Raw genomic sequence first — 24,866 nt, 5'->3', positions numbered from 1 at the left:
TTAAGGAGAGCCTCTGATACTACTGCATAAGATTAATGGCTAATATAATATTTAATTTAGGTGCTGATATATGAATCAGCAGGAAGCACCTTTACTGATCTAGGAACTTAGGAGATAAGAAGATAAAGATCTAGAAATGAGGGAAGGGCAATTAGAATTTATAGGACAATTGTAAAAATGTCTACAATAGAGACAGTACCATGTGGAATTGTAGAATAAGAATGGTCTGCATGACTCTGGGATGTGATTCAGTGGTAAAGTAGCTGCCTTGCATGCATGAGAACTTGTTTTATTTTATTTTTCATCATTTATTTATTTATTTTGGGGTCACACCAGGCAATGACCAGGGGTTACTCTTGGCCCTACACCCAAGAATTGCTCTTGATGATATGGGATGCCAAGGATCAAACCAGGGTTAGCTATGTGCAAGGCAAATGCCCTACCCATTGTACTATCGCTCTGGTAATAATATAATTTGTTTTCATCACTGGCACAAGAAAATAAAAAAAAATATGCAAATACATAATGAAGAGAGGATGAGGAGTGGATAATGAGAAGTCAGAGAGAGGAGTCATATACACCATTTTGGCAGATGAAAGTACTCTGGAGGACCAGGGATCAAACCCAGGGCCTCACACAAAAAGACAAGGGCTCTACTACTGAGTTACACTATAACTTCTTATCAATGTATCCCAGTGATTAAGAACAAGCATTTTCACAACTGAACCATGAAAAAAAATTCTACAAGACTCGTAGAACCTCAAGGTAACCTCTTGCTCCAGTTAAACTTATGCTGCCCCCCAACGCCCTAGAATTACACATATGATGGTCCATATATGTTATAGACTAGTTAGCTGGTTCACTGAACCACAATTGTTTTATGAGTCTGCAATCTTGAAGGGTATCTCTTTATCTCTACCACAACTCTAGTTCATTTATCTGCAATATTTTTATGCCTAATTTCATCCATTAGATGATCACAGGAATACACTGATTTAAGGGGTTAGCTATACATGTATCAGAGAGATGAGGATGGAACATTTTCTTGAATCAGAGTTGTTGGTTGGAGATGAAAGGAAAAAAATACCAATGGATGGGGCTGGAGCGATAGCACAGTGGGTAGGGCATTTGCCTTGCACACGGCCGACCCAGGTTTGATTCCCAGCATCCCATATGGTACCCTGAGCACCGCCAGGAGTAATTCCTGAGTGCGTGAGCCAGGAGTAACCCTTGTGCATTGCCGGGTGAGACCCAAAAAGCAAAAAAGAAAAAAAAATACCAATGGATACACTCAAGTCATTCTACACAGGCAAGGAATTATTTATGTGCCCACTGACTGGTCATCTCATTTTCTGGGAAAACTGTCCATTAGCGACACTTGGTGTTACCAATAATCTAGTTTTTAAGAAAAAGTACTTAAAAGTATTCAAGTCTAATGAACTATATTTTTGTTTTTATTATTTTTTTTTGCATGTGGCTGTACCAGGCTTTTCAACACACCATTTGTGGAAGTTTTTTCTTGGCTCCTTCATCATAAATTAACTGTTCATATATATGTGTGTGTTGTTTCTGGGCTTTCAATTCCATTCCATGGGTCACTATATCTTTTTTGTTCTAATACCACGCACTTTTGATTATCATCATTTTCTGGTATATTCTGAAGTTTTGGAGCATAATACCTTCATTTTTATTCTTGTTTTTTCTATAAGGACTGCTTCCCTATTTAATATCACACACAAAAGTGAACTCAAAATTGATAAAAAACTTAAATATAGGGCTTGAAACTATAAAATAAGGAAAAAACATAGGCTACACTCTTGGTCATCACTGTTAGAGATGTATTTGGGTACTTAATGTCAATGAAAGGGAAACCAAAAGAAAAATAAACAAATGGTATTTCATCAAACAACATACTTCTGTACTATGAAAAAAGCACCACTTATAGCTAAATATCTAAACCACACAAGAGATCCAAACTTCAACAATCAAATTAAAAAATGTGCCTATTAAGGTTGGAGATTGGGGGTAGGGGTATGTGGAAGGAAACCTGGGAACCCTAGTGGATGGAAGAAGAGAAAGCTTAAAAATAAAAGTGCTACCTATTAACTGAAATCAGATATTTTTACATCAAATATCCAACAAAGGATTGAATATCTGATACATATAACAACAACAAAAACCAATGAAAATGTAGGCAGAATATTTAATAGACACTCTCCAAATAAGATACACATATGGAAAATAGGCATATGAAAAAAAATTCAGTATCCTTTATTATTAAGGAACTCAAAGTCACAGTGAAATATTACCCCACAATTATAAAAATGGCCTATGAAAATTCTGGAAACAGTTTGTTTTCTCTGTTGTTGAGAATAAAAGAACTATCCACTATTGATGAAATTTTTCTATCTGACAACATGAATGGAAATTTCGGTGATCATGCTAAGTGAAAATAAGGCAGAAAGTATAAAGTAAGTGACAAAGTGGACAGTTTTAAATGAGTTAAGTGAGTAAAATTGGTGCTGGTAAATGGAACTACAACTATAATTGTGGGTGGATGTAGTATATGCATGTATCAGTGTGTGAAGTTGACCACAAAAACTCAGATAGGATTGAAAATTGTGGAAAGTGAATAAATAACTGAAAAAGAAAGCACTTAGGTCAATTTAATATTTCTCTGTTAATCTTATTCCTGATGCAAGAAAACTGTTTTCATAATGATTTCATCTCAGGTTGAAGACTACTTGATAAAAATGTGACTGAAAAAACTGACTCATGTGTAATAATGGAGGGCCAGCAACCTAGTGTTGCATCTTTCCACCCCATCTTCAGTGTAAAAGGCAGATAAGGATTAATAATACAAATTAAGATTAATCCAAGATATGTAAACAAGTCATAATAAACAGCCAATAAAAATACACACACACAGAGTATACGGGGGTTAAGGTGCTTACGTTGTATGCAGATGACCCTGTTTGATCCCCCTGCACCACATATGGTCCCCAAAGCACTAGTTCACAGAGTCAAGAGTAGCCTCTGATTACTCCGGGGTATGGCTCAAAAACTATAACCAAATCCTAAACCAAGATGTCAACTATTTTATTTGTCATCATTTGTTCTCAATATGCTACTGGGATTTCTAAAATTAGGTTTGTGGATGCAAATATAAGAGACTAAAAAGAAAATGAGCCACAAAAATTAAACCTAGGAGAGTTAGTGAGAACTCAAAAACCAATGGAGCAATTCTTTCTGCATTTTTATATGATTTTACTCAAAGGGGAAGTCTTTAAGAAACAGAACTACCAATAAAATGAACTATTTATGATGCTATCAAAATGAATGCCATTGATAACAAAGCAAATTAATGATTAATAAAACTATTTATTTTTACTGAAAGACACTAATAAATACCTGAATATTCTTTTTAGAATTTTCTTAATTCCTTGGTTCAAAATTCCTAAGTCCAGTAATGGAAACCTAACGTTTAGAATTTTGGTAATAAACTGGATGGGCCAGTTTATGGAGTTTCCAAGGTCCATCTATTAAGTCATTCAAATGTACTTCAATTTTTCTCATTTAATGAAAAGTTATTTAATTTGATCTCCAAGTCAATCGCCCTATTTTACTTCTTAGTTCTTCTGTATGTGCATGAAAACCTTTTCTCATTTGACAATTCTAACTGAGCCCTGTGAAGTCTAATACCCTTGAATCAGAGGATGAGCGCATTTCCAAACTGAATTTTCTATGGCTCCTGATTTAGGGAGTAAAACAAAACTCAACAACTTAACCCTGAGGGTGACATTTCTACCATCTGTCCATTAAGCTATTTTTTAAATATACTATTTATACCATCTCTCTTTAAAGATAGTCCTCATATTTTAATACCATGTCCCAAGAACGTATAGACAAGGGTTTCTCTTTACAAATCAAGTAAGTAAAGAAAGACCACTATAAATACTGAACAGTAGTTTTTCAAATTGGTAGTAACTTTTTTTACATTTAAAAAATAAGATTTTATTTTTCTCTTGCTTTAGTCTAGTTTTAGGAAGGAATATGAACTCCTACTTCCAAGCAACAGCATGGAGACTTGGCACATAGGCATATGCATAAGGGATTCAAAATAGTGAGAGCCATTCTAAGGATCTAAGGATCACACTGCTATAAAGAGTTTTAAAGAAATCAAATATTTCCAGCTAAGGGTCTTAACCCTTGCAGCTTCTGGTATGAAACTGCTCTGAGGAACCACTTAACGGACTACCAGCTGATCCTGAAAGAGAATAAGGATAAAGAAGTTCTCAATAACTGCAAATTTTCATGCTTTGCAGTGACTCTAAACTGTTACTGAAACGGTCTGGAATGACAGTGTAGCTGGTAGGGTGCTTGTCCACAAGACTGACCCAGGTTCCACCCTCAGCACACTATCCCCAATTCCTACCAGAAGAGATCCCCGAGCTCAAACTCAGGAGTAAGCTCTGAGGATCATCCTGAGGTGTGGCCTCCCCAAAAATTAACTAAATAAATAAACTGTTACTTAAGGCTTGCTAATATAGACAAGATCATAAACCTTAAAAAGAAGGTTATGTAAAAGAGGATAAGACATAGTTTAGAGATTAAAAATTCAGAATAACACAATTCTATGTACATTTTATAGTTATCTTCAAGGGTGTATAAAGACTCAGAGGTACTTAAATAGTTCTAATTCAATGAAAGAAATTTAGAAAACACAGTGTTTTTTGTTTGTTTGCTTTTGGCCATACCTAGTGGTCAGGACTTCTGGCTCTGTGCTTAGGGATCACTCCTGTTGGGCTCTGGGGACACACGAGGAACTGGAAGCTGAACCCAGGTTGACCACATGCAAGGCAGGGAAGCACTCTACCCACTGTACTATTATTCTGGCCCCATTGTTTTTTTTTCTTTTCCCCTTAATCCCTTTTTTGGAGTTTTGGACCACACGGGCAGCTGCTTAAGGTCTAATATTGGCTCTGTGTTCAGGTATCACTCCTGGTGGTGCTTGGGGATAATGCAGTACTGGGCTTAGAACCAGAGTTGATTGTATGCAAAGCAAGTCTCTTAACCCCTGTACTATCTCTGGCCCCCAAACAGTATTTTTTCCATGACTAATTGCATTGAGTATTTACAGATAAAATTATTTTGATAGATTACTATTTAAGCCCTGGAGCGAACATGGCCGACCCGAGTTCGATTCCTCCGCCCCTCTCGGAGAGCCCGGCAAGCTACCGAGAGTATTCGATATGCCAGACACAGTAACAACAAAGTCTCCAATGGAGATGTTACTGGGCCCGCTCGAGCAAATCGACGATCAACGGGAGGGCCTTTACCTTTACCTTTACTATTTAAGCAATTATTTAGTGTAGTAAAAAGGAAAAGGGGAAGCTGAGCTAAAATGAAAGCTGCTCAGAAACAAAGATTTTCTTCCACCCCACCCCAGTTCCCTCCCAGCTCTCTTCACCCCCAATTCTAAAATAAAGATTTCCTATTCTAGTCCATACATGACTGATACCGGCACACCACTCACTGATCTTCTCTTTAGCATCTATATTTTTTGGTGATGATACTAACACTAAACAGGAACTGAAAAATTACATCAATATCATCTTTTTAAGGGTTGGGTATTCAGTGTATAATCTTTGCTCAGGAAAGCAGAGACTTAACAATGTGTCAAACCACTTCAAATGCAACACTTTTTCATTGTAAATTCATTGTAAATTTAAACTGGAATTCAAGTTATGTATCAAAGTGCATGGAATCCATCACAGAACAGAAAATGTATTTTGGCTAGAAGCAATTAGGGACGCTCTCAAAATGGAACAAAAATAAGTAACAGGAAGTGCCTAGGCATGAGAATAAATGTCTGTAGAGAACTGAACTTTGTGTATGGCAACTAGTGACAACAAATCAACAGAGAAACATGTGACCAGCAATTGCAAATGAAACACAGAGTTTTCTATCCAGAGAAGTACATCACCATGGCTAGCACTGGGGGCAGAGTACTTGGCACTGGACTTGCGGATGATATTCTCGTGGACCTGGGACCATTCACTCTCATTGTTGCACCTGCAACAGAAGTACATAAATTAAATGACTGTTAAATATTTTAAACACAGACTTTGATATTCCAATTTTTAACACTAAGTTTGAAAGAAAACTTCAAATTATTTTTCCTACAAAGATGAACCTATATTTAACTAAAGTCTTGATTCCTGTTATGGCAAATGTAAGATTAACACTTGGGAGAAATCAGACATTCTAAATGAATCTTTACAACTATTTTAAAGTGACATTATGATAGTCTACTCTCTGAAGTAGCACTTTCCTGCCTGATGCCTTGTCTTTTGTCTTGATCTGATACAATTGCATGCATGCATATAACCCCAGAGGAAAGTTCCTGACAAAGAAAATAACACCACTTGACAAGTACTACTGTTTAGAAATCACCATACTTTGTATTGGCTTCATATTATCATATTATCATTCTACTATCATTATACTAGTCACCTGCAGAAAATTCTTTTTTTTTAATTTTATTGAATCACCGTGAGACAGTAACAAGTTTTCATGTTCGGGTTGCAATCACACAATGATCAAACACCCATCCCTGCACCAGTGCTCATTCCCCACCACCAATATCCCAGTTTACCCCCCCTCACACTCCCCCCACCTCCATGGCAGACAATATTCCCCATACTCTCTCTCTCTACTTTTGGGCATTATGGTTTGCAATACAGACACCGAGAGGCCATCATGTTTGGTCCTTTATCTACTCTCTGCACACATCTCCCATCCCGACAGATTTCTCCAGTCATCATTTTCTTAGTGATCCCTTCTCTATTCCAGCTGCCTTCTCCCCTTTGCTCATGAGGCAGGCTTCTAGCTATGGAGCAATTTACCTGTTCCGTGTATCTACTATCCTTAGGTGTCAGCCTCATGTTATATATTTTGAGAAGTGGTATTTCTTGGTCATAAGGAAGCTCAATTTCTATTTTTTGGAGGATTGTTTTTCAGAAAGCTGGATTAGTGGGCATTCCCACCAACAGTAAAAAGGTGTCCCTTTCCCCCCACATCCATGCCAACACTGGTTGCTTTTGTTCTTTTGAATGTGTGCCAGTGTCTTTGGTGTGAGATGATATCTCATTGTTATTTTAATTTGCATCTCCCTGATGGCTAGCGATGTGGACCATTTTTTCATGTGCCTTTTGGCCATTTTTATTTCTTTTTTTTGAGGAAACTTCTGTTCATTTCTTCTCCCCATTTTTTGATGGGATTGGAGGTTTTTTTCTTGTACAATTCTACTAGTGTCTTGTATATCCTGGATATTAATCCCTTATTATATGGGTATTGGGTAAATATTCTTCCCCATTCTGTGGGTTCTTTCTGTATTTTGGTCACTGTTTCCTTTGAAGTGCAGAAGCTTCTTAGTTTGATGTAGTCCCATTTGTTTATGTTTGCTTCCTCTTGCATGGTCAGTGCTGTTTCATCCTTAAAGATACTTTTAGCTTCAATGCCGTGGAGAGTTCTGCAGAAAATTCTTCATATTGCCTTTGGATCTTTGTTGCTATTTCACTGTGTATCTTACAGTTCGACATATGAGACGGATCGTAACTGTATAATAACTTGTCCCTTTCTTTCTGACTGACTTCACTCAGCATAACACTGTACAGTTTAGTTAGAAATAATGAATTCCTCATCTTAATGCTGATATATTGATAAAACAATTAGAATGAGGTCAGTGAATACTCCATTTGATGTAGAATTTCCATAGCCTGATTCTATCCCTTGCCTGTTGGATAGGTATATATGGAGCCACTGACTTCAGAAAACAGGACCCCCTTACAAAGAATAACCCCAGGGTAGTTCTATGTATACTCAGAAACGTTCAATGCAGCACAGCGACTTCCAAGTGGGGATCCCAATAATAGTACTCTCAGTTGCTGAACAGCAGTGTGAAACACATTTTTCTAAATAAAAGGGCTTGTATAGAGGCAATTCAGAGATGTTGGTCACAAACTGATTTTGTTGTTCAATCATTGGCCTTTCAACTCCATAGTATAAATAAATCCCTCTGACACAGAGATGCTACACTGAATTTTGAAAAATGAGGTTTCACATTTCAGAGCTGTGAGGATAGTTTCCTGTTTGTAGAATTTCTTCCATACAAAGAAAGGGAGAGAGTTAACTTTAAAATTTATCATTTGTGTTTTAACAGCTCAGTTCGAAATAAAAAATGAGAGGTGCTGGCAGAAGTCCATTCAGTCATTTCTGTTTGACATGCACACAGTCCCATCTCTTCCAACCAGACAACACATCAGAGAAGTAAGTGCCCAGCTGGTGAGAACTCAAAGAACTAACTTATAATCAGATTTCTGTCATGTTCTAGGTTTACAAGATCAGCAGTTACTTTCTTTAACAGAAGCCTGACTATTTGCTATGACAAATTTCCCCTTTCTTCAAAAGATGGATTTGGAGGCCTGGATGTAGTAGAGCATATGTTTCATGTTGTGAGGCTCTTGGTTCCCTCTCATGTTCCCTCTACAAGGAGACATATTCAAGCAAACAGTATCTAAAGTTAATTACATCCTTCCCATATATGATCTAATTTCAGTATTTCTCCAATAACACACTCATTGGGGGTTAAGTAGCATAAAGGGGATGGTGCTTTGTCAACCACATCAAAAGTGATAAGGCACATTATTTTATTCATATACACCTTTTCACTCAACCCATATAACTCATCGATGAGACAACCACCTTCTTCTTGCTATTCCTCTTCGTTTCCTCTTGCACAATTATGCCCTTAACAGTTGTGCCTTTAACCCACTTCTTTCTTACTCTAGAAGCTTTCCTGAGCAATTTCATCTACTCTAAGAGTTTTAATCACCACCAAAAGCTGCCAAATTCCAAATAAGTTTCTAGTCCCGAGTCATTCTGAGGAACTTTTAAGACTGCATTTTCATAAGAGAACTCTCCCCACATTGCTTCCAGAGATCCCTGGGTGAAACCCACTATGTCTCTAAACCAGAACCCTCTAGCTCTCACCACATTCTATACATTTTGCCGTATTAAAACCTGTCATATCAGACCTTCCTCTTTCCTTTTTTTTAAAGCAGTATCCTGTCTTCTAAATCAAAATAGCCATGTCTAGTTGCCTTTCATATATCTCTTTCCAAAATACAAAGAGGAGCTACTGAAATCATCTGCAACTAAGTGTATATGGTGTTGTAATCCTATATTAACTAGCCCAATCACTGGGTGTAACTTATATGGAAAAATTATAAATGTAAGCATTAGTTTGATTATAATGAAGCATGATTATGCTGCATCCAATCAAATTAATATTTAGAGCATAATTACTGATACTTATAGTTTTTCCTCAATCATAAGATGCAAGAAGGATTGTGATTGAAAGAGGCCTATTTGCCTCTATAGCAATTCACTTTCTCCACAAAGGAGCTAACAAGCAATGAAATGACACTTCAGCCACTACATGAAGGCTTTTACTTAAACAAAATGAGATTAGGGATAAAGAGTTTAGTTTTCAACATGGGATTCAGAAGCACCAGAGCAGGTGTGCTGCTTGACAAAGAGCTCGGAATATTATTCTTATTTTCTCATGTGCCAAACTTCATTCACCATTTTCATCTTTCCTCATATTTTTTGATTTCTATGCTTCTGATGGGTGTCGCTCAGTTTTATCTGTAATTCAGTTTGAAGTAAGCAATCCATATAAGCATCTAAGAAAACTTAGAGTTATTTATAAAGTTTTATGTGTGCATTCTCATAAGGATACCAATGGAAGGAAATGGCTGGGCTATTTACCATAATTTATTTCATTAAGTTCTTATAATCCTATGTGATATGTATTATGTTCATTCTACAGGTGATTATGGGAGAGACATAGGCAAAGCAGAGATATATGGTGGACCCAAAAGCAGAATAAGTGGGATGGAAATGGAGCGGCTGAACGTTACTCTAACTTACTCCTACACCCTGCTTCATGATAACTGGAAGCATTCCCATTTTGTTTGTATTTACATAGCTGCAACTGGTCTTAACTGGCTCAGAGCTTAATTTAATGCAAACACTACATATTAAAATTCTAGTTTGGGTGTGATCAGCCTTTATTTTGGCCTTTGGTTCCAAGTTATAATAAAATAGAACTGATGCACCAGCCCAGGGATTTAAAAATACTGATGCTGAGTACAGTTTCATATAGCTCTTATAGAGTACAAGAAGAAAAAGAATAAAGATGAAAAAATAGCACACATTTCTTTATTTTCATCAAGTACTAATTGAAGAAAGTCTCTAAGATGAACCTGACACAAACTATCCAATCTGATTCATTCTGGATAACTTTTAAGCTATCTTTTTATTTATTAAAAAATGTAACTTTGGAGCCAAAGAGATAGTACAGTGCATAGAGCGCTTGTTTTGCAATTCTGAGTCAGCCAGGAGTGATCTCTGAAAACAAAGCCAGGAGTGAGCCTTAATCATGACCAGGTGTGCTCCTGAAACAAACATTTAAACTTTTAAACTATTTCTTACAAGTTAAACATGATTGTTTTAGTACAATAATAAAGAAAAAAGGGGATGTATAAATTATACATAATCACAGCGGGTAGGGCGTTCGCCTTACAAGCGGCCAACATGGCCGACCCGAGTTCGATTCCTCCGCCCCTCTCGGAGAGCCCGGCAAGCTACCGAGAGTATTCGATATGCCAGACACAGTAACAACAAAGTCTCCAATGGAGACGTTACTGGGCCCGCTCGAGCAAATCGACGATCAACGGGAGGGCCTTTACCTTTACCTTTACCTTATAGTACTGTCACTGTCCTCCCGTTGTTCATCGATTTTCTCGAGAGGGCCCAGTAATGTCTCCATCGTGAGACTTTCTTATTACTGTGTTTGGCATATCGAATACATCATGGGTAGCTTGTCAGGCTTTGCCCTGCGGGTGAGATACTCTGGGTAGCTTGCTGGGCTCTCCAAGAGGGGTGGAGAAATCAAACTCGGGTTGGCCAGGTTGGCTGCATGCAAAGGAAACGCCTTACCCGCTGTGCTATCACTCCAGTCCAAGAAAGTATAAGAGTCAAAATGAAAAAGTTATTATAGTCAGAAATGACAGAAATGAAGAACGTGGTTGGTGATATCTAAAAAGTCAATAGAAGCTCTTAACAACAAAACAACAAAAGCTGAGTAAAAGATTGAAGTGTTCCATGATGAGAAGGAGGAAACTGTTAGGACCACAAAAAGCGGAAAATAGTCTGAAAAGAAATGAACTGTAGAATTATGAGATGAGTTCAAGAGGAACAATATAAGAATAATTGGAATCCCTGAAGAACAGAAAGGCAAATGTGAAGAAACAATAATTAATCACTGATAAAAACTTCCCAGAGTTGAGGATTGCAATCATTGGTAAGAATTTCCCAGAGTTGAGGATTACAGGCACCAAAATCCAAGAGGCTCAAAGGGTGCCAGGAAAACATTTCTCAATTTTACATAATATATATAATTGACTAGTATATAATACAGGCTGGAGCGATAGCACAGCGGTAGGGTGTTCGCCTTACACGCGGCCAACATGGCCGACCCGAGTTCGATTCCTCCGCCCCTCTCGGAGGGCCCGGCAAGCTACTGAGAGTATTCGATATGCCAGACACAGTAACAACAAAGTCTCCAATGGAGACGTTACTGGGCCCGCTCGAGCAAATCGACGATCAACGGGAGGGCCTTTACCTTTACCTTTACCATATAAAATGGTTTTTAATATAACTGATAAAATAGTCTATTATTGCACTAGAAATGTTTATTTGGATTTTTTCATTGTGAAGCTGGAGAGTGATCACCACACATTGAGGGAACAAAATCACATATATTTTGTTGTTTTGTTTCGTTTGGGGGGGGTCACCCCCAGTGGTGCTCAGGGATTACTCCTGGTTCTTACAGAACCATATGTGGTGCTGGGGATTGAACTGGGTTTGCGGCATGCAAGCCAAATGCCCTAACCACTATACTATCACTTTGGCCCCTCACATGGATTATTTATGAACATTTCTTAATTCTTCCCCAATGAAAGCTTTTGATCATTGGTCTTTCTTTCCTTTTGTGTTCTAGGATACAGTTCAGCAAGCTCTGGTCTGCTTGTTACTCTTGTCCCTTAAGCGAAGAGTTAACATGAGATCTATATCAGACTAAACTGCATGTAATTACTATCTGTGATTTTTAAAGGCATTTTGTTCATTAGTAAGCGACCTAATTTTCAGGTCTTGAGTACTTGCTGTGATTTTCTTAAAAGACTTTGGGGCATTCTTGTATACACATGATATTAAATAATATATATATAAATCAGTAAAAATAATAAAACATAAAGAAATTTAAATCTTCCCTGGATAAGACTGTCTCAGAATAATGAAAGTAATGATGAGATATTGCTATATTTTGCCAATTCATTATACATTTATATTTGTGGTTCTGGGAATCAGACTCAAGTCTTCACACATATGAGGCATACATATATTATATCACTGAGCCATATTCTTGACCCAATAAATGAGGCTTTCATCCTTGCACAATCCTATGCTTGCAAAGACTTAAGTGGTATAAGCAGCAGTTAGTAAACCCTGTAAGCTTTCAATTCAATATAACAAATGTGTCCCCTGAAACATACTGAAAAAAAAAATTGCTGCTTCTGAGACTGTATCACTGTGCTGATGTGCATTTAAAACACTAATCCTAGAAAAAACCCATACTACACACAAAATCAATTTCATAAACATGCAACTGGAAGCTGCTTGAAAACCTGTTAATATTTCCAAGTGGAAAATTTATTCTGCACTTTAACCCTGCTGGTTCTTAAACTTTTTTTAAAAAATATCTTCTCTATTGGCTGCGTGCAAGGCAAACGCCCTACCGCTGTGCTAGCGGTAGCACAGCGGTAGCGCTAGCACAGCAGTAGGGTGTCTGCCTTGCACGCAGCCAACATAGCCAACCTGAGTTCGATTCCTCTGCCCCTCTCGGAGAGCCCGGCAAGCTACCGAGAGTATCTCGCCCGCACGGCAGAGCCTGGCAAGCTCCCCATGACGTATTCCATATGCCAAACACAGTAACAACAAAGTCTCCAATGGAGACGTTACTGGGCCCGCTCGAGCAAATCGATGAACAACAGGAGGGTCTTTATTTTTATTATTTATCTTCTCTATAAAAACACCAGGGCTAGAGTGATAGCACAGCAGGTGGGCATTTGCCTTGACCTGGGTTTGATTCCTCTGTCCCTCTCGGAGAGCCCGGCAAGGTACCGAGAGTATCCCACCCACACGGCAGAGCCTTGGCAAGCTTCCCCTGGCATATTCGATATGCCAAAAACAGTAACAACAAGTCTCCCAATGGAGATGTTACTGGTGCCCACTCAAGCAAATCAATGAACAGTGGGAGGACAGTGCTACATAAAAACACCATTGTCTCTACAGAACTAATATTATTAGGTATAGCTCAGAGGCACAACTAAGAAAAAGCAACATATAAATACCACTTCTTGCAAAGTGACATGTTAGTATTGAAAGCGGTTGTTTTTAGAAGCAGTTAGGTCACTTAAGCCTGACAGCATGATTTCAAGAGGAATGCTGTGCAAGCCGCTATCTACAATAAGAACAGGCACTGAAGCAAAAAAAAAAAAAAAAAAGCTGATACATGCAAAAAGATGCAATCTGGAGTGCTATCTATAAATTCCTTGTTCTTGGAAAGGATAGAGTGGAATAATATAATAATAATGATGATTTTGGATTTCTTTTAGACATTTTCAAAGGGAGGAAAGTATATCAAGAAGAAGATCTTACCAGCAATAAATGCAGAGATTAGATATAGTGAGAAAGTCTGTGATTGATACACAAAAGAAAGAGAAGAACCACCGAAAAATCTGATTTATAAGTTACTATCTAAAATAAATATACTTATCCATAATGTATACAAACAGAGCTTGTCAAAAAAGGCTATGAGGAGATTTGGGATTTAGTTTTTTATTAACTGTGGTAGGCTCTATATAAAAGTCCAAATTAAGTATAATCCTGAATTAAATTAATACCTGAAATGAAGAGATCATTTAATACAAAAATATCCATTACAATACTATATTGAAGATATACCAATATCATAATTAACAATATTAGATTTTATTTGAAAAAAAACAATATTGGGTTAAAACCAAAAACTGATTAAAAATTCCCAATTAGAAATTCAGTTGTTTTCAAAACTTGCTAAATTTTCTTTTTTTCATGATTACTCTCTTCATGCCTTAAGTATTTATAAAGAGAGACAGATGTGTCAGAGAGATAGTACAGGGGGTAAGTAAGACACCTACCCTGCAATTAAATGCATCTGACCCTGGTTCAATCCTGAAGATGATAAAGGATTCTACAACTTTATTCTTTTTCTCCCTATTTGCTTTATAGGAACAAGTAACAAATATACTGCTTCTATATGGCAGATCTATTGGCTGATGAATACTAAAAATAATTCCTTGTCTGGTTGGATATAACTTAGAAGATTTGTCATACATTTGCTGCAAAAGTGAATAGTAAAACCTCAGCTCCTGAGAAAAACTGGCTTTTCTTCAAAGACAGGACACTAGACTTGAAATAAATGTCTGAAGATACCTGCATCAGTAGTCATGATCAGTATTATCAGTTACAATAGTTGGTAAAAGTATTAAATATAGAAGACTTTAAAAACTAAGACACATGAGAAATTACATTATTAGTTTTTAAGTAATGAGGCTGGTTAATCTGGAATAGAAGAGGAAATATGTACCACCAAGTTTTCCAAATTCAACCAATTCAGAATAACCTTGAGAATCCAATTGAAAACACAGGTACCTGGGTCTCACCACAGACTTCAAACTTTTGTTTTTTCACATTTTTATTAGTGAAACACCATGAGGTGCAGTTGTAAACTTACAAATTTTTGTGCTTGGATTTCAAGTATACAATGATCAAATACCCATCCCTCCCTCCACCAGTGCCCATTTTCCACCACCACGGGTCCCAGTATCCCTCCCACTGCCCATCCCTCCATCCTTCAAACTTTTGATCAGAATCTTTGCAACATCTGAAAAGCAAAACAAAATCCCACAACTGCTATCCTACATATCCTAATGATTCTGGGTACCAGAAGACATAGAGAACTGCTGCTTTTCAAGGACAGTGCTGTTATGTCTTATGTTGCTAATTATTAATATTCATGATATTACTCACGTGTAAACCTTAAGCACAAAATCCTTTTCTTCCTTTAATTCTGTGAGTGACTGTAGGACATCCAGGATGCTTAGAACAGCACATCCATATGGGCGTCTATAGTGCAGGTGAGCAGGGCCTTTCTTTGAGTCATTCAGAAGCATCCGGCCTGGGGTAGAGAAGGAAACACCAGAAAGAATGAGGACTCCTTGATCTTCATCTACTGTCATCCAAAAATGCCAGGGCTATATTAGAAGACTAATTTAGGATTGGGGGAAAGGATGCACTGAGGATGCAAAGATAATTATGTGGAGTGGGGCCAAAGCCATAAAATAGTAGGTAAAGCACTTGCCTTGTATGAGGCAGACTCAGATGTGATCCCTGGTACCCCTGAGCCTGCCTGGAGTGATCCCTGAGTATGGAGCCAAGAGTAAATCCTGAGCACTGATGGGTGTGGCCCCCAAATTAACAAACAAAGAAAATTATGCTGGAGGAATTACCAAACAGGCCTTTGAACAGGGTTCCTTCCCGGCATTTCATTTCCTTCCCAGCATTTCATTGAATCAATTTTTTTTTTTTTTTTGCTTTTTGGGTCACACTTGGCAATACACAGGGGTTACTTGGCTCTGCACTCAGGAATTACTCCTGGAGGTGCTAAGGGGACCATATGGAATGCTGGGAATTGAGCCTGGGTTGACTGCGTGCAAGGCAAACGCCCTCCCCACTGTGCTATCGCTCCAGCCCCTCAATCAACTTTTTAACCTACCCCTAAACCAATACCCATTATGGTAACCTGAGAGAAAAAAAAAACTGATTTCACGAATTTCTTAAAAAAAACAATACATACATTTATTTAAACTTCTGAGGCATATTAAGAATGCAAAGCTTAATATTTGGCTATCAGGTTAACAACTATATATGCACAGATAGAAAGAACAATGTTCTATTCTCCCAACCAAATTCTGCTGTCAAATTTGCTTCTGAACTACTGCTGGAATAAGTAGAAAGTGGGTGAGAGTTTATATTTCTTGCTTATCAAAGCTGTGCCTACTGTGGCAAGGGAAAATTGCAAATGAAAACTGGAACTCCCCAAAATTGTTTAAGTAAAGCTACACAAAACAAAAAGCAAAAGTGTGGCAAAATACTAGGCTAGTGATTTGTTGGGGAAGGATTAAAAATATTTGGGGGGCACATTACATTTGTAATAATTGCATCCCAAATATGTAACTCCCTTTTTCCTCTTTCTGTTCCTCTCCTTATCTTTTTTTATTATTATATTATTTTTGAGCCACACCGGCAATGCTCAGGAGTTATTCCTGGCTCTGCACTCAGGAATTACTCCTGGCAGTGCTCGGTGGACCATATGGGATGCTGGGGATCGAACCTGGGTCAGATGTGTACAAGGCAAATGCCTTCCTGCTGTTCTATCACTCCAGCCCTCTCCTCCTTTTCTCTCCTTCCCCTTCCCTGTCTCTTTCTCCTTTCTATTTCCTAAATAAAACAATTTTACTTCATCATGTTTTTTTTGCTTTTTGGGTCACAACCAGCAATGCACAGGGTTTACTCCTGGCTCATGTACTCAGAAATTACTCCCGGTGGTGCTTGGGGACCATATGGGATGCTGGGAATTGAACCTGGGTTGGCCGCATACAAGGTAAATGCCCTACCTGCTGTGCTATCGCTCCAGCCCCTCATCAAATATTTTTGATGAAAATATATAAGATATGACAATATATATGAAAGAATATTTGGTAAACCATACCCTATATATTATGTTATAAACTTGAAATTAAGCTGGGCAATAGCAAAAACTTTCACACTGGGTGGGATAGAGGTTAGATACCACCATCTACTATAGTAATGACTATAACTCTACTTTTGTGGAAAAAGTATAGTTACATACTTTTGGATAAAAAAAACACACTGAAGGCCATTTACTGTTAAGTTAGCAATCCAAGAAACCCTCTCTAAAAATTCTGAGGCAAAAGGCTGGTAAAACACTTGAGACATCATGATGGAGAGAATGAAAACAAAAACTGATCACTTAAGACAAAAGGTTGGGTAAATATAAATATGAAATACAATGTGTCAAGTGAGGGGAAAATAGATTCGTTTATATAAAACTCAGTTACCATAGCAGCTGAGACTAAGATAGAATTCCAACCCAAATGACACTAAACCTGGATCTGAAATAATAAAGATCATTTATAATATATAATTATCCCAAGTTGAGCTGGTCTTAGTCATGTTAGTGGATCAGGTTGTACAGTACCTATTCGTATCACATGGGCAACTATATATAAATCTCTCTTCATATCTTTGCTGCTCAGGTCCTAAGAAAAGGAACAAATAAGACAATGTAAATAATTAAACATGAAGAAAAATAATTAAAACTTCAGTTTGAACCTCATTTTGATTTGCTTTTGTCATTTTTAGCCTATATTATAAGTCACAGTGGGAGGTTTAATGAACATAACAGTATAGCATTAATAAGATCATTGCAGTGAAAGCTTGAATATCTTAAATGTCTTCAGAAGTTAATTTTATTGACAATATTCTCAGTTTTAACGTATTCATTTAAATTTGCTAGTACTTAAAGTAACATAGTTTACAACAGTGTTAATATTTATGCAGTGAAACTGACTAACAAGGTTCTTATAACATTTAAGAACATAAATATCTGCAAGAGACAGTTCAAAGCACTGGAGTCCACACTCTGCATATGGAAATGCTTCGTTCAATACATAGCACAACAAGGTCCCTCAAGTACTGCTGGGATCCTGAGCGCTAATGTACTGTCCAAACTTTTAAAATACTTGCAAGAATTTTCACATTAGAAACATTAATGATAGTCTTTTTAAAAAAATTTTTTATTAGTGAAATACCATGAGGTACAGTTGTAGACTCACAATTTTTAAAAAAAAATTTTTATTAGTGAAACACCATGAAGTTGTAGACTTACATTTTTTTGTGCTTGGGTTTCAGTCATATAATGATCGAGTACCCATCACTCCACCAGTGCCCATTCTCCACCACCACTAATCCCAGTATCCCTCTCACCCCCATCCCCCCATTCCACCCTGCCTCTGTGGCAGGGCATTCCCTTGTGTTCTCTCTCTCCTTTTGGGTGTTGTGGTTTGCAAAAGAGGCATTGAGTGGCAATCATGTTCAGTTTATAGTCTACTCTCAGCATACATCTCCCATTCTGGGAGGATCTTCCCAACACCCTTTATTTGGTGCTGCCCTCTCTATCTGAGCTGCCTTTCCCCCTATTGTGTGCGGCTGGCCTTAAAGCCATGGAGTAAACCTCCTGGTACTTATCTCGGCTATTCTTGGGTTTTAGTCTCCTATTTTGTTACTTTATGTTCCCCAGATGAATGCAATCTTTCTATGTCTGTCTCTCTCTTTATGACTCATTTCACTTAGCATGATACGTTCCATGTAGTACCACTTGTATGTAAATTTCATGACTTCATAATGATAATCTTATGCATTTTTTTACTAATGACATAAAAATGTGTTGGGTTAGAAAATTTCAGTGAAGAAAAAAACCTTAAAAGTACATTAATTCTTTAAATCTTAAAGTTTATTCTTCGACTCTGGGGGGAAAGTTGAGGCAGGGAAACCCAAGAGGGAATCCAGAGACAATGGTGCAGGGAAATCAACATATTGGTGTGAAGTTTGGCGTTGGAATGTTATAGACATAAAATCCTACCATTGGTAGTACTGTAAAACTGTAAAGCAGTGACTAAAATACATTTTTTGAAATTTTATTGTCCGCTAATTTTGAGTTTACTGTTTTCCATGAATGACTATTATATCCTAAATACATTCCCTTGAAAATAGATTGTCTTAGTAAGATAAATTTTATTGTAATTTCTAAATTTAAATATGTATTATTTGTTCTAAAGTTTAAAGTTAATAATAACCACCTGGGAAACTTTATGTTTTTTTAAATTTTTATTTATTTATTTATTTATTTATTTTGAATACCCATCCCTCCACCACTGACAGTTTTCCATCACCACGGATCCCATTATCCCTCCCACCCCCCATCCCCCCATCCCACTCTGCCTCTATGGCAGGGCATTCCCTTTTGTTCACTCTCTCCTATTGGGTATTGTGATTTTTAAAAGAGTTAACCCTGATTTTCAGGGAGAAACGTTGGATGATCTGCTTTCCATTGATCACTTTGTATATAAGGAGATGTAGCGGAGCTGCTTATGCGGCCACATGGTTTGGAATAAAAGTCCTGGTTCCCACATTCCTGAGCTACGCTTGTAGAGGCTCATGGTCACCGGGGTTCCATCCGGAGAAGGTGGGATGTGGTACCTACGCCATATGGGACTTTTAAAAATTTTTTTTATTTACCACCTGGGAAACTTTAAGGAAAATAAATCTCCAACTAAATAAATGTAATTCAGAGATTAAAAACTTTAAAACTAGAGTTACAAAGATAATTTTACACATTGAGTTATTTGCATTTTGAACACACTAAAATGTTTGACTGACACCTTCACTGTCACTGTCCTCCCATTGTTCATCGATTTGCTCGAGCAAGATACTCTCAGTAGCTTGCCGGGCTCTCCGAGAGGGGCAGAGGAATTGAACTCGGGTTGGCCATGTTGGCGCCTGCAAGGCAAATGCCCTACCAGCTGTGCTATCATATATATATATATACACATATATATGAATTTATATATATACATATATATATGAATACATAGTACTCAAAACAATAAAACATCCTTTAAGATAGAATGTTTCAGATTTTTCATCACGTCATCAATCACATCCAATGGAATGGCTGTGAATTTATTATGGTTGATGGGGCAAACTCTGTATTTAATGGAACAGGCACCCATGAATTCCCTTTTCACTTCTAGGAAAACATTCTTGAGTTACAATTTCTTCCCATTTTTCTTCTTTTTAATGGGCTCAGATACTTGTCTTATGTTCAATGGAAAAGGGACCAACAAGCAATCAAATGCAATTATGATTTTGACTGAACTTTGAGATTTAGAGTTTGCTTTACTTATTTAGGCTTTTTTTAAAATTGAAAAATAGTGACATAGATCATTACAAAGCTGTTCACGATTGGGTTTCAGACATAAAATGATCCAACACCCATCCCTCCACCAGTGTACATTTTCCACCACCAATGTTCGTCCATTTCCTTCAACCTCCAACCTCCAAACTGCCTCTATCGCAGGCACTTTTCTTCTTTCTCTCTTTTTTTTTGTGCATTGTGGTTTGCCATATAGATACTAAGAGGTCATTGTGCTTGTTCAGGGTATTCAGTACTTTTATCAGGAAGGTAAGGCTGGGACAGCTTTTTTAACTGGGTGGCAGCTTCAGGGTGTGGACATGACTGCCAAGGCTTCTGGAAGTACAGAGATGTGGGGGGAGGTAGGGATTTCAACCCCGAGAAAGCCTAGAGATTTCAGCCACAAAACCCTCATACCCAATTTTTCTGCAGATTATATCTTGGTGAGGTTATCCTGAGATGGTGGAGTCTGGCCGGGGGCAAGGTGGTGATTTTGGGTTGTGGGAGCAAGCAGCTGCCAGGGACTCTGCTTGGACATGCACCAGGCTGACCCAAGCCCCTATCCAGGCCTGTTCAGCCTTGCATGGGTCCAAGATTAACTGTGGCTTTTCATCTCTTTCGAGATTTATGGGTCTTTGAGGCAAGGCTGGCAGAAAAGCTTACATGGCAGCACTGGACTCATGGAGGTGACTGCCAGTGCTTCCTAGAGTATATGGAAGTGGGGAAGGAAGCCTAGCCTGACCTCAAGAAAGCCTGGAGATTTCAGTCACAAAACCCACATATCTGAATTTTCAACATGTTAATATCTTAAAGAGGTTTGTCCTGAGATGGTGGAGTAGGGCCGGGGCATGGTGGATATTTTGGATTGTAGGAGCAAGTGGCTGCTTAGGCATGCACCAGGCTGACCTATGCCCCTCCAATTTACCCTGGTTTGTTCAGCCTTGCATGGGCCCAAGATTAACTGTGGCTTTTGAGCTCTTTCAAGATTTACTTATGGGTCTCTGAGGTAAGACAATAAAAGAGCTTGTATAGCTGAGCCCACAGTGATTTGTGGATGTGGCTCCCACATATCTAAATTTTGACTATTTAATTTCTTGGGAAACTTGGTCCTGAGTTGTTGGGGCCTGGCTAGGGGCACAGTGGCAGTTTCGGAGTATCAGAAAGCCTGAAGTTACCATCAGGCTGCTGATGCACTTGCCCCACGGGTACAGGTTGACCTGTTGGCAGCACCACACCCCCATAAGTAGGCTTTTGAATCATACCTACTGGTGCTCAGAGATTACTCCTGGTTCAGTGCTCAAGGATCTCTCTGGTATTGCTTGAGGGACCATGCAACTTGCAAGATGTAATCCAGATGTCTTGCATGTAAAGCATGTATGCTAGCTCTTTGAGTGAGTTACTTCTCTGGCCCAAGTTTCCATTATTTAAAAATCCTATTGCAGGTTAGGGTGGGGAAAGAGAAAGGGCAAGGAAGGCATCTACAATGCAAACTGTAAGGTCTCACTCCTAGAACTTTTTTTTTTAACGGCCTCTGTAGCATAGACCAGAACAAATGAAAGGGAGGAAACCAAGTAAGGGAACAACACATATCCGAGGGGAACAGAACTTGAAAGTTGTTCTACAGAAATGAGCTTACCTGGAGGATAGATGGGAAGGATCCTGGGGACACTGGTGGAAAGAAGTGAACATTCTGGTGGTAGGTGTGGTATTAGAAAGATGTATATAGGAAATTCTACTATTAACAATGTTGTAGATTATGATATCTCAGTAAAAACCAAAATATTAGTAAAGGAAAAGGAGACTTTAGAAACTTATGGGCAATGATGAAACAGAGGCTTCTAGAATCTATTTACTTATTTCTCCAAACTCTTGATGGAGTAGTAACATATGCTTACAATGAAATAGGTTCCAAAATAATTTAATATAAAAAATGGTGTTAGGGGCCAGAGAGATAGTACAGCAGGTACTATCCAAAGGAAAGCAGGTGCTACTGTGCATGCACCTGACCTGGGTTTGATCCCCAGTATCATATATGGTCCCCTGAGCCCCAAAAGAGTGCAGAGCAAGGAGTAAACCCTATGCACAGCTAGGTTTAGTTCACCCACCCCACTTTGCCCCCAAATAAGATGATGATAATCAGTGCGAGAAAATATTATAAGTAAAATTATTTTTCTATTCCTATAAAATTTCATAGTTACTAAGCATATACTCTTTAAGACCAAGTACCAAGTATGGCTACTCATGTTAAAATACACAAAACACCTTTAAAATCAAGATATGAAGAGTGACCATTTATTCTGTAAGCAGGGTTTGAATTTAAGATTTACTCCTAAGACTATAACCATCCTCCTCTCACAATAACTAGGTAGCTGATTCCCACCCCACCCCTGTGGCAGGGCATTCCCTTTTGTTCTCTCTCTCCTTTTGGGTGCTGTGGTTTGCAAAAGAGGCATTGAGTGGCAATCAGGTTTGGTCTATAGCCTACTTTCAGCATGTATCTCTCATCCTGGTGGGATCCTCCCAACACCCTTTACTTGGTTCTCCCTTCTCTATCTGAGCTGCCTTCTCCCCCAGCATGTGCAGCTGGCCTCCAAGCCATGGACTGAACCTCCTGGTACTTATCTCAGCTATTCTTGGGTGTTAGTCTCCCATTTTGCTACTTTATATTTCCCAGATGAATGCAATCTTTGTATGTCTGTCTCTCTGACTCACTTCACTTAGCATGATACTTTCCATGTAGTACCACTTGTATAAAACAAGTTCATTCTTAATTCCAAGAAATAGCCACCTAAAATTCTAAGTTGAAATGTTAAAGAGTATAAATAAGTGTATAAAATATTGTGCCTACTAATACAGGGAATACAGCACAATTTCATTCTCTGAAATGGTTAACTTCACTAAACACATAAACATTCTTTTTTATATAACAAATAATTACTGAAACTTTGGTATCTAGCAATGAGTATATGCACAAACATCTCAAACCACTTTTTATTATAAATGTCTGCAAAACTATAACTATATTAGACAATCATACAAATATGCAATGCCTCTTTCCTAACATCATTCCCAACTAGAAAGCTTTGACATTTAATAAGGGAAACAAAATAAAACAAAAAATATAAGGTTGACTAAACAACTTCAACTCTCATTGTTATGCCATGAATAATGAGCTGTATGCCGTTCTGAAGTCTATTTGAGTGACCCCATAAAACCTAAATTTGTCTGGTCCCCTTTTTCTTGGCACTATGCGGTAGGGCGTTTGCCTTGCACGCAGCCAACATGGCCGACCCGAGTTCGATTCCTCCGCCCCTCTCGGAGAGCCCGCCCGGCAAGCTACCGAGAGTATCTCGCCCGCACGGCAGAGCCTGGCAAGCTCCCCGTGATGTATTCGATATGCCAAACACAGTAACAACAAAGTCTCCAATGGAGACGTTACTGGGCCTGCTCAAGCAAATCGATGAACAATGGGAGGACTGTGACAGTGACAGTATGGTAAACTAAAATTGGCATTGATCAAAACTATGGGGTGCCAGAGAGGTAGTACAGCAGGGAATGCTGTTGCCTTGCACACAGGTGTCCTAGGTTAGATCCCTGGCACTTCCATAGGCTCCCCAAAGCCCTGCCAGGAGTAAGCTGGGAGCACAACTGGTTGTGGCCCAACTCCCACCTGCCCCCCAAAAGAAGTGTTTTGTATCTATATTGCAAACCATAATGCCCAAAAGTAGAGAGAGAGTTGGGGGAAACTGTCTGCCACAGAGGCAGGGGGAGGGTTGGGATGGGCGGGGTGGTGGTGGTGGTGGTGGATGATGGGGACATTGGTGGTGGAAAATGTGCACTGGAAGAGGGATTGGGTGTTTGATCATTGTATGACTAAAACTCAAACATGAAAGCTTTGTAACTGTAGCTCACAGTGATTCAATAAAAACAAACAAACAACAACAACAAAAAAACTATGGCTGCATTTCTAACTTACTCTCAAAGTTTTTAGCATATATGCCAATCTGAAAAATCCCTTTTAGCCCACAAAAGGAACTCAAATCTTAAATTGAAAAACTCGAGCACGGTAGCACTGTTTTCCCATTTTCCCTTTGTTCATCGATTGCCTCGAGTGGGCACCAGTAACATCTCCATTGTGAGACTTGTTGTTACTGTTTTTGGCATATGGAATACATCATGGGTAGCTTGCTAGGCTTTGCCATGCAGGCGGGATACTTTTGGTAGCTTGCTGGGCTCTCCAAGATGGGCAGAGGAATCGAACCCGGGTCGGCTGTGTGCAAGGCAAACACCCTACCTGCTGTGCTATCGCTCCAGCCCCGATTAAAAAATAAAAACAAAAGTATGTTCAGCAAATTTATTATTTCATCAAGCTTAAAGCTTAAATACAAAAATCTTGGCCAACACAAATTTGCTACAAAATGTCTTGCTCTTTGTAAAACTTCACATTTTGTAGATCTTTATTATTATTATTTTTTAAATTGGGGAGTTTGGGCTAAGGAAAAGACTCAGAGGGTTTCAGCACTTTGGTCCTGGCAGTTCATGGTCCCCGAGCACTGCCGGAAATGGTCCCACTTGCAAA

The 24,866-nt window shown here is 38.5% G+C and overlaps 1 protein-coding gene across 5 annotated transcripts in view; it reads right to left on the bottom strand.

Annotated features, from left to right (window-relative positions):
* The window catches only part of DOCK3 (dedicator of cytokinesis 3), a 467,343-nt gene that overhangs the window by 145,813 nt on the left and 296,664 nt on the right, over nt 1-24,866 (bottom strand). For all 5 annotated transcript variants that reach the window (XM_056129948.1, XM_056129950.1, XM_056129951.1 and 2 more), the window contains exons 11-13: nt 17,513-17,573; nt 15,262-15,409; nt 5,987-6,075 (exon numbers count right to left, since the gene is read on the bottom strand). In XM_056129948.1, the coding sequence (XP_055985923.1) occupies nt 5,987-6,075; nt 15,262-15,409; nt 17,513-17,573 (298 nt within the window). The remainder of the gene's footprint in view (nt 1-5,986; nt 6,076-15,261; nt 15,410-17,512; nt 17,574-24,866) is intronic.

The sequence above is a fragment of the Sorex fumeus genome, unplaced genomic scaffold (genome assembly GCF_029834395.1).
Source record: "Sorex fumeus unplaced genomic scaffold, SorFum_2.1 ptg000072l, whole genome shotgun sequence".
In the NCBI taxonomy this organism is placed as follows: domain Eukaryota; kingdom Metazoa; phylum Chordata; class Mammalia; order Eulipotyphla; family Soricidae; genus Sorex; species Sorex fumeus.
Note: the sequence above shows the minus strand (reverse complement) of the source record. Positions and strands in the feature narration are given on the sequence as shown.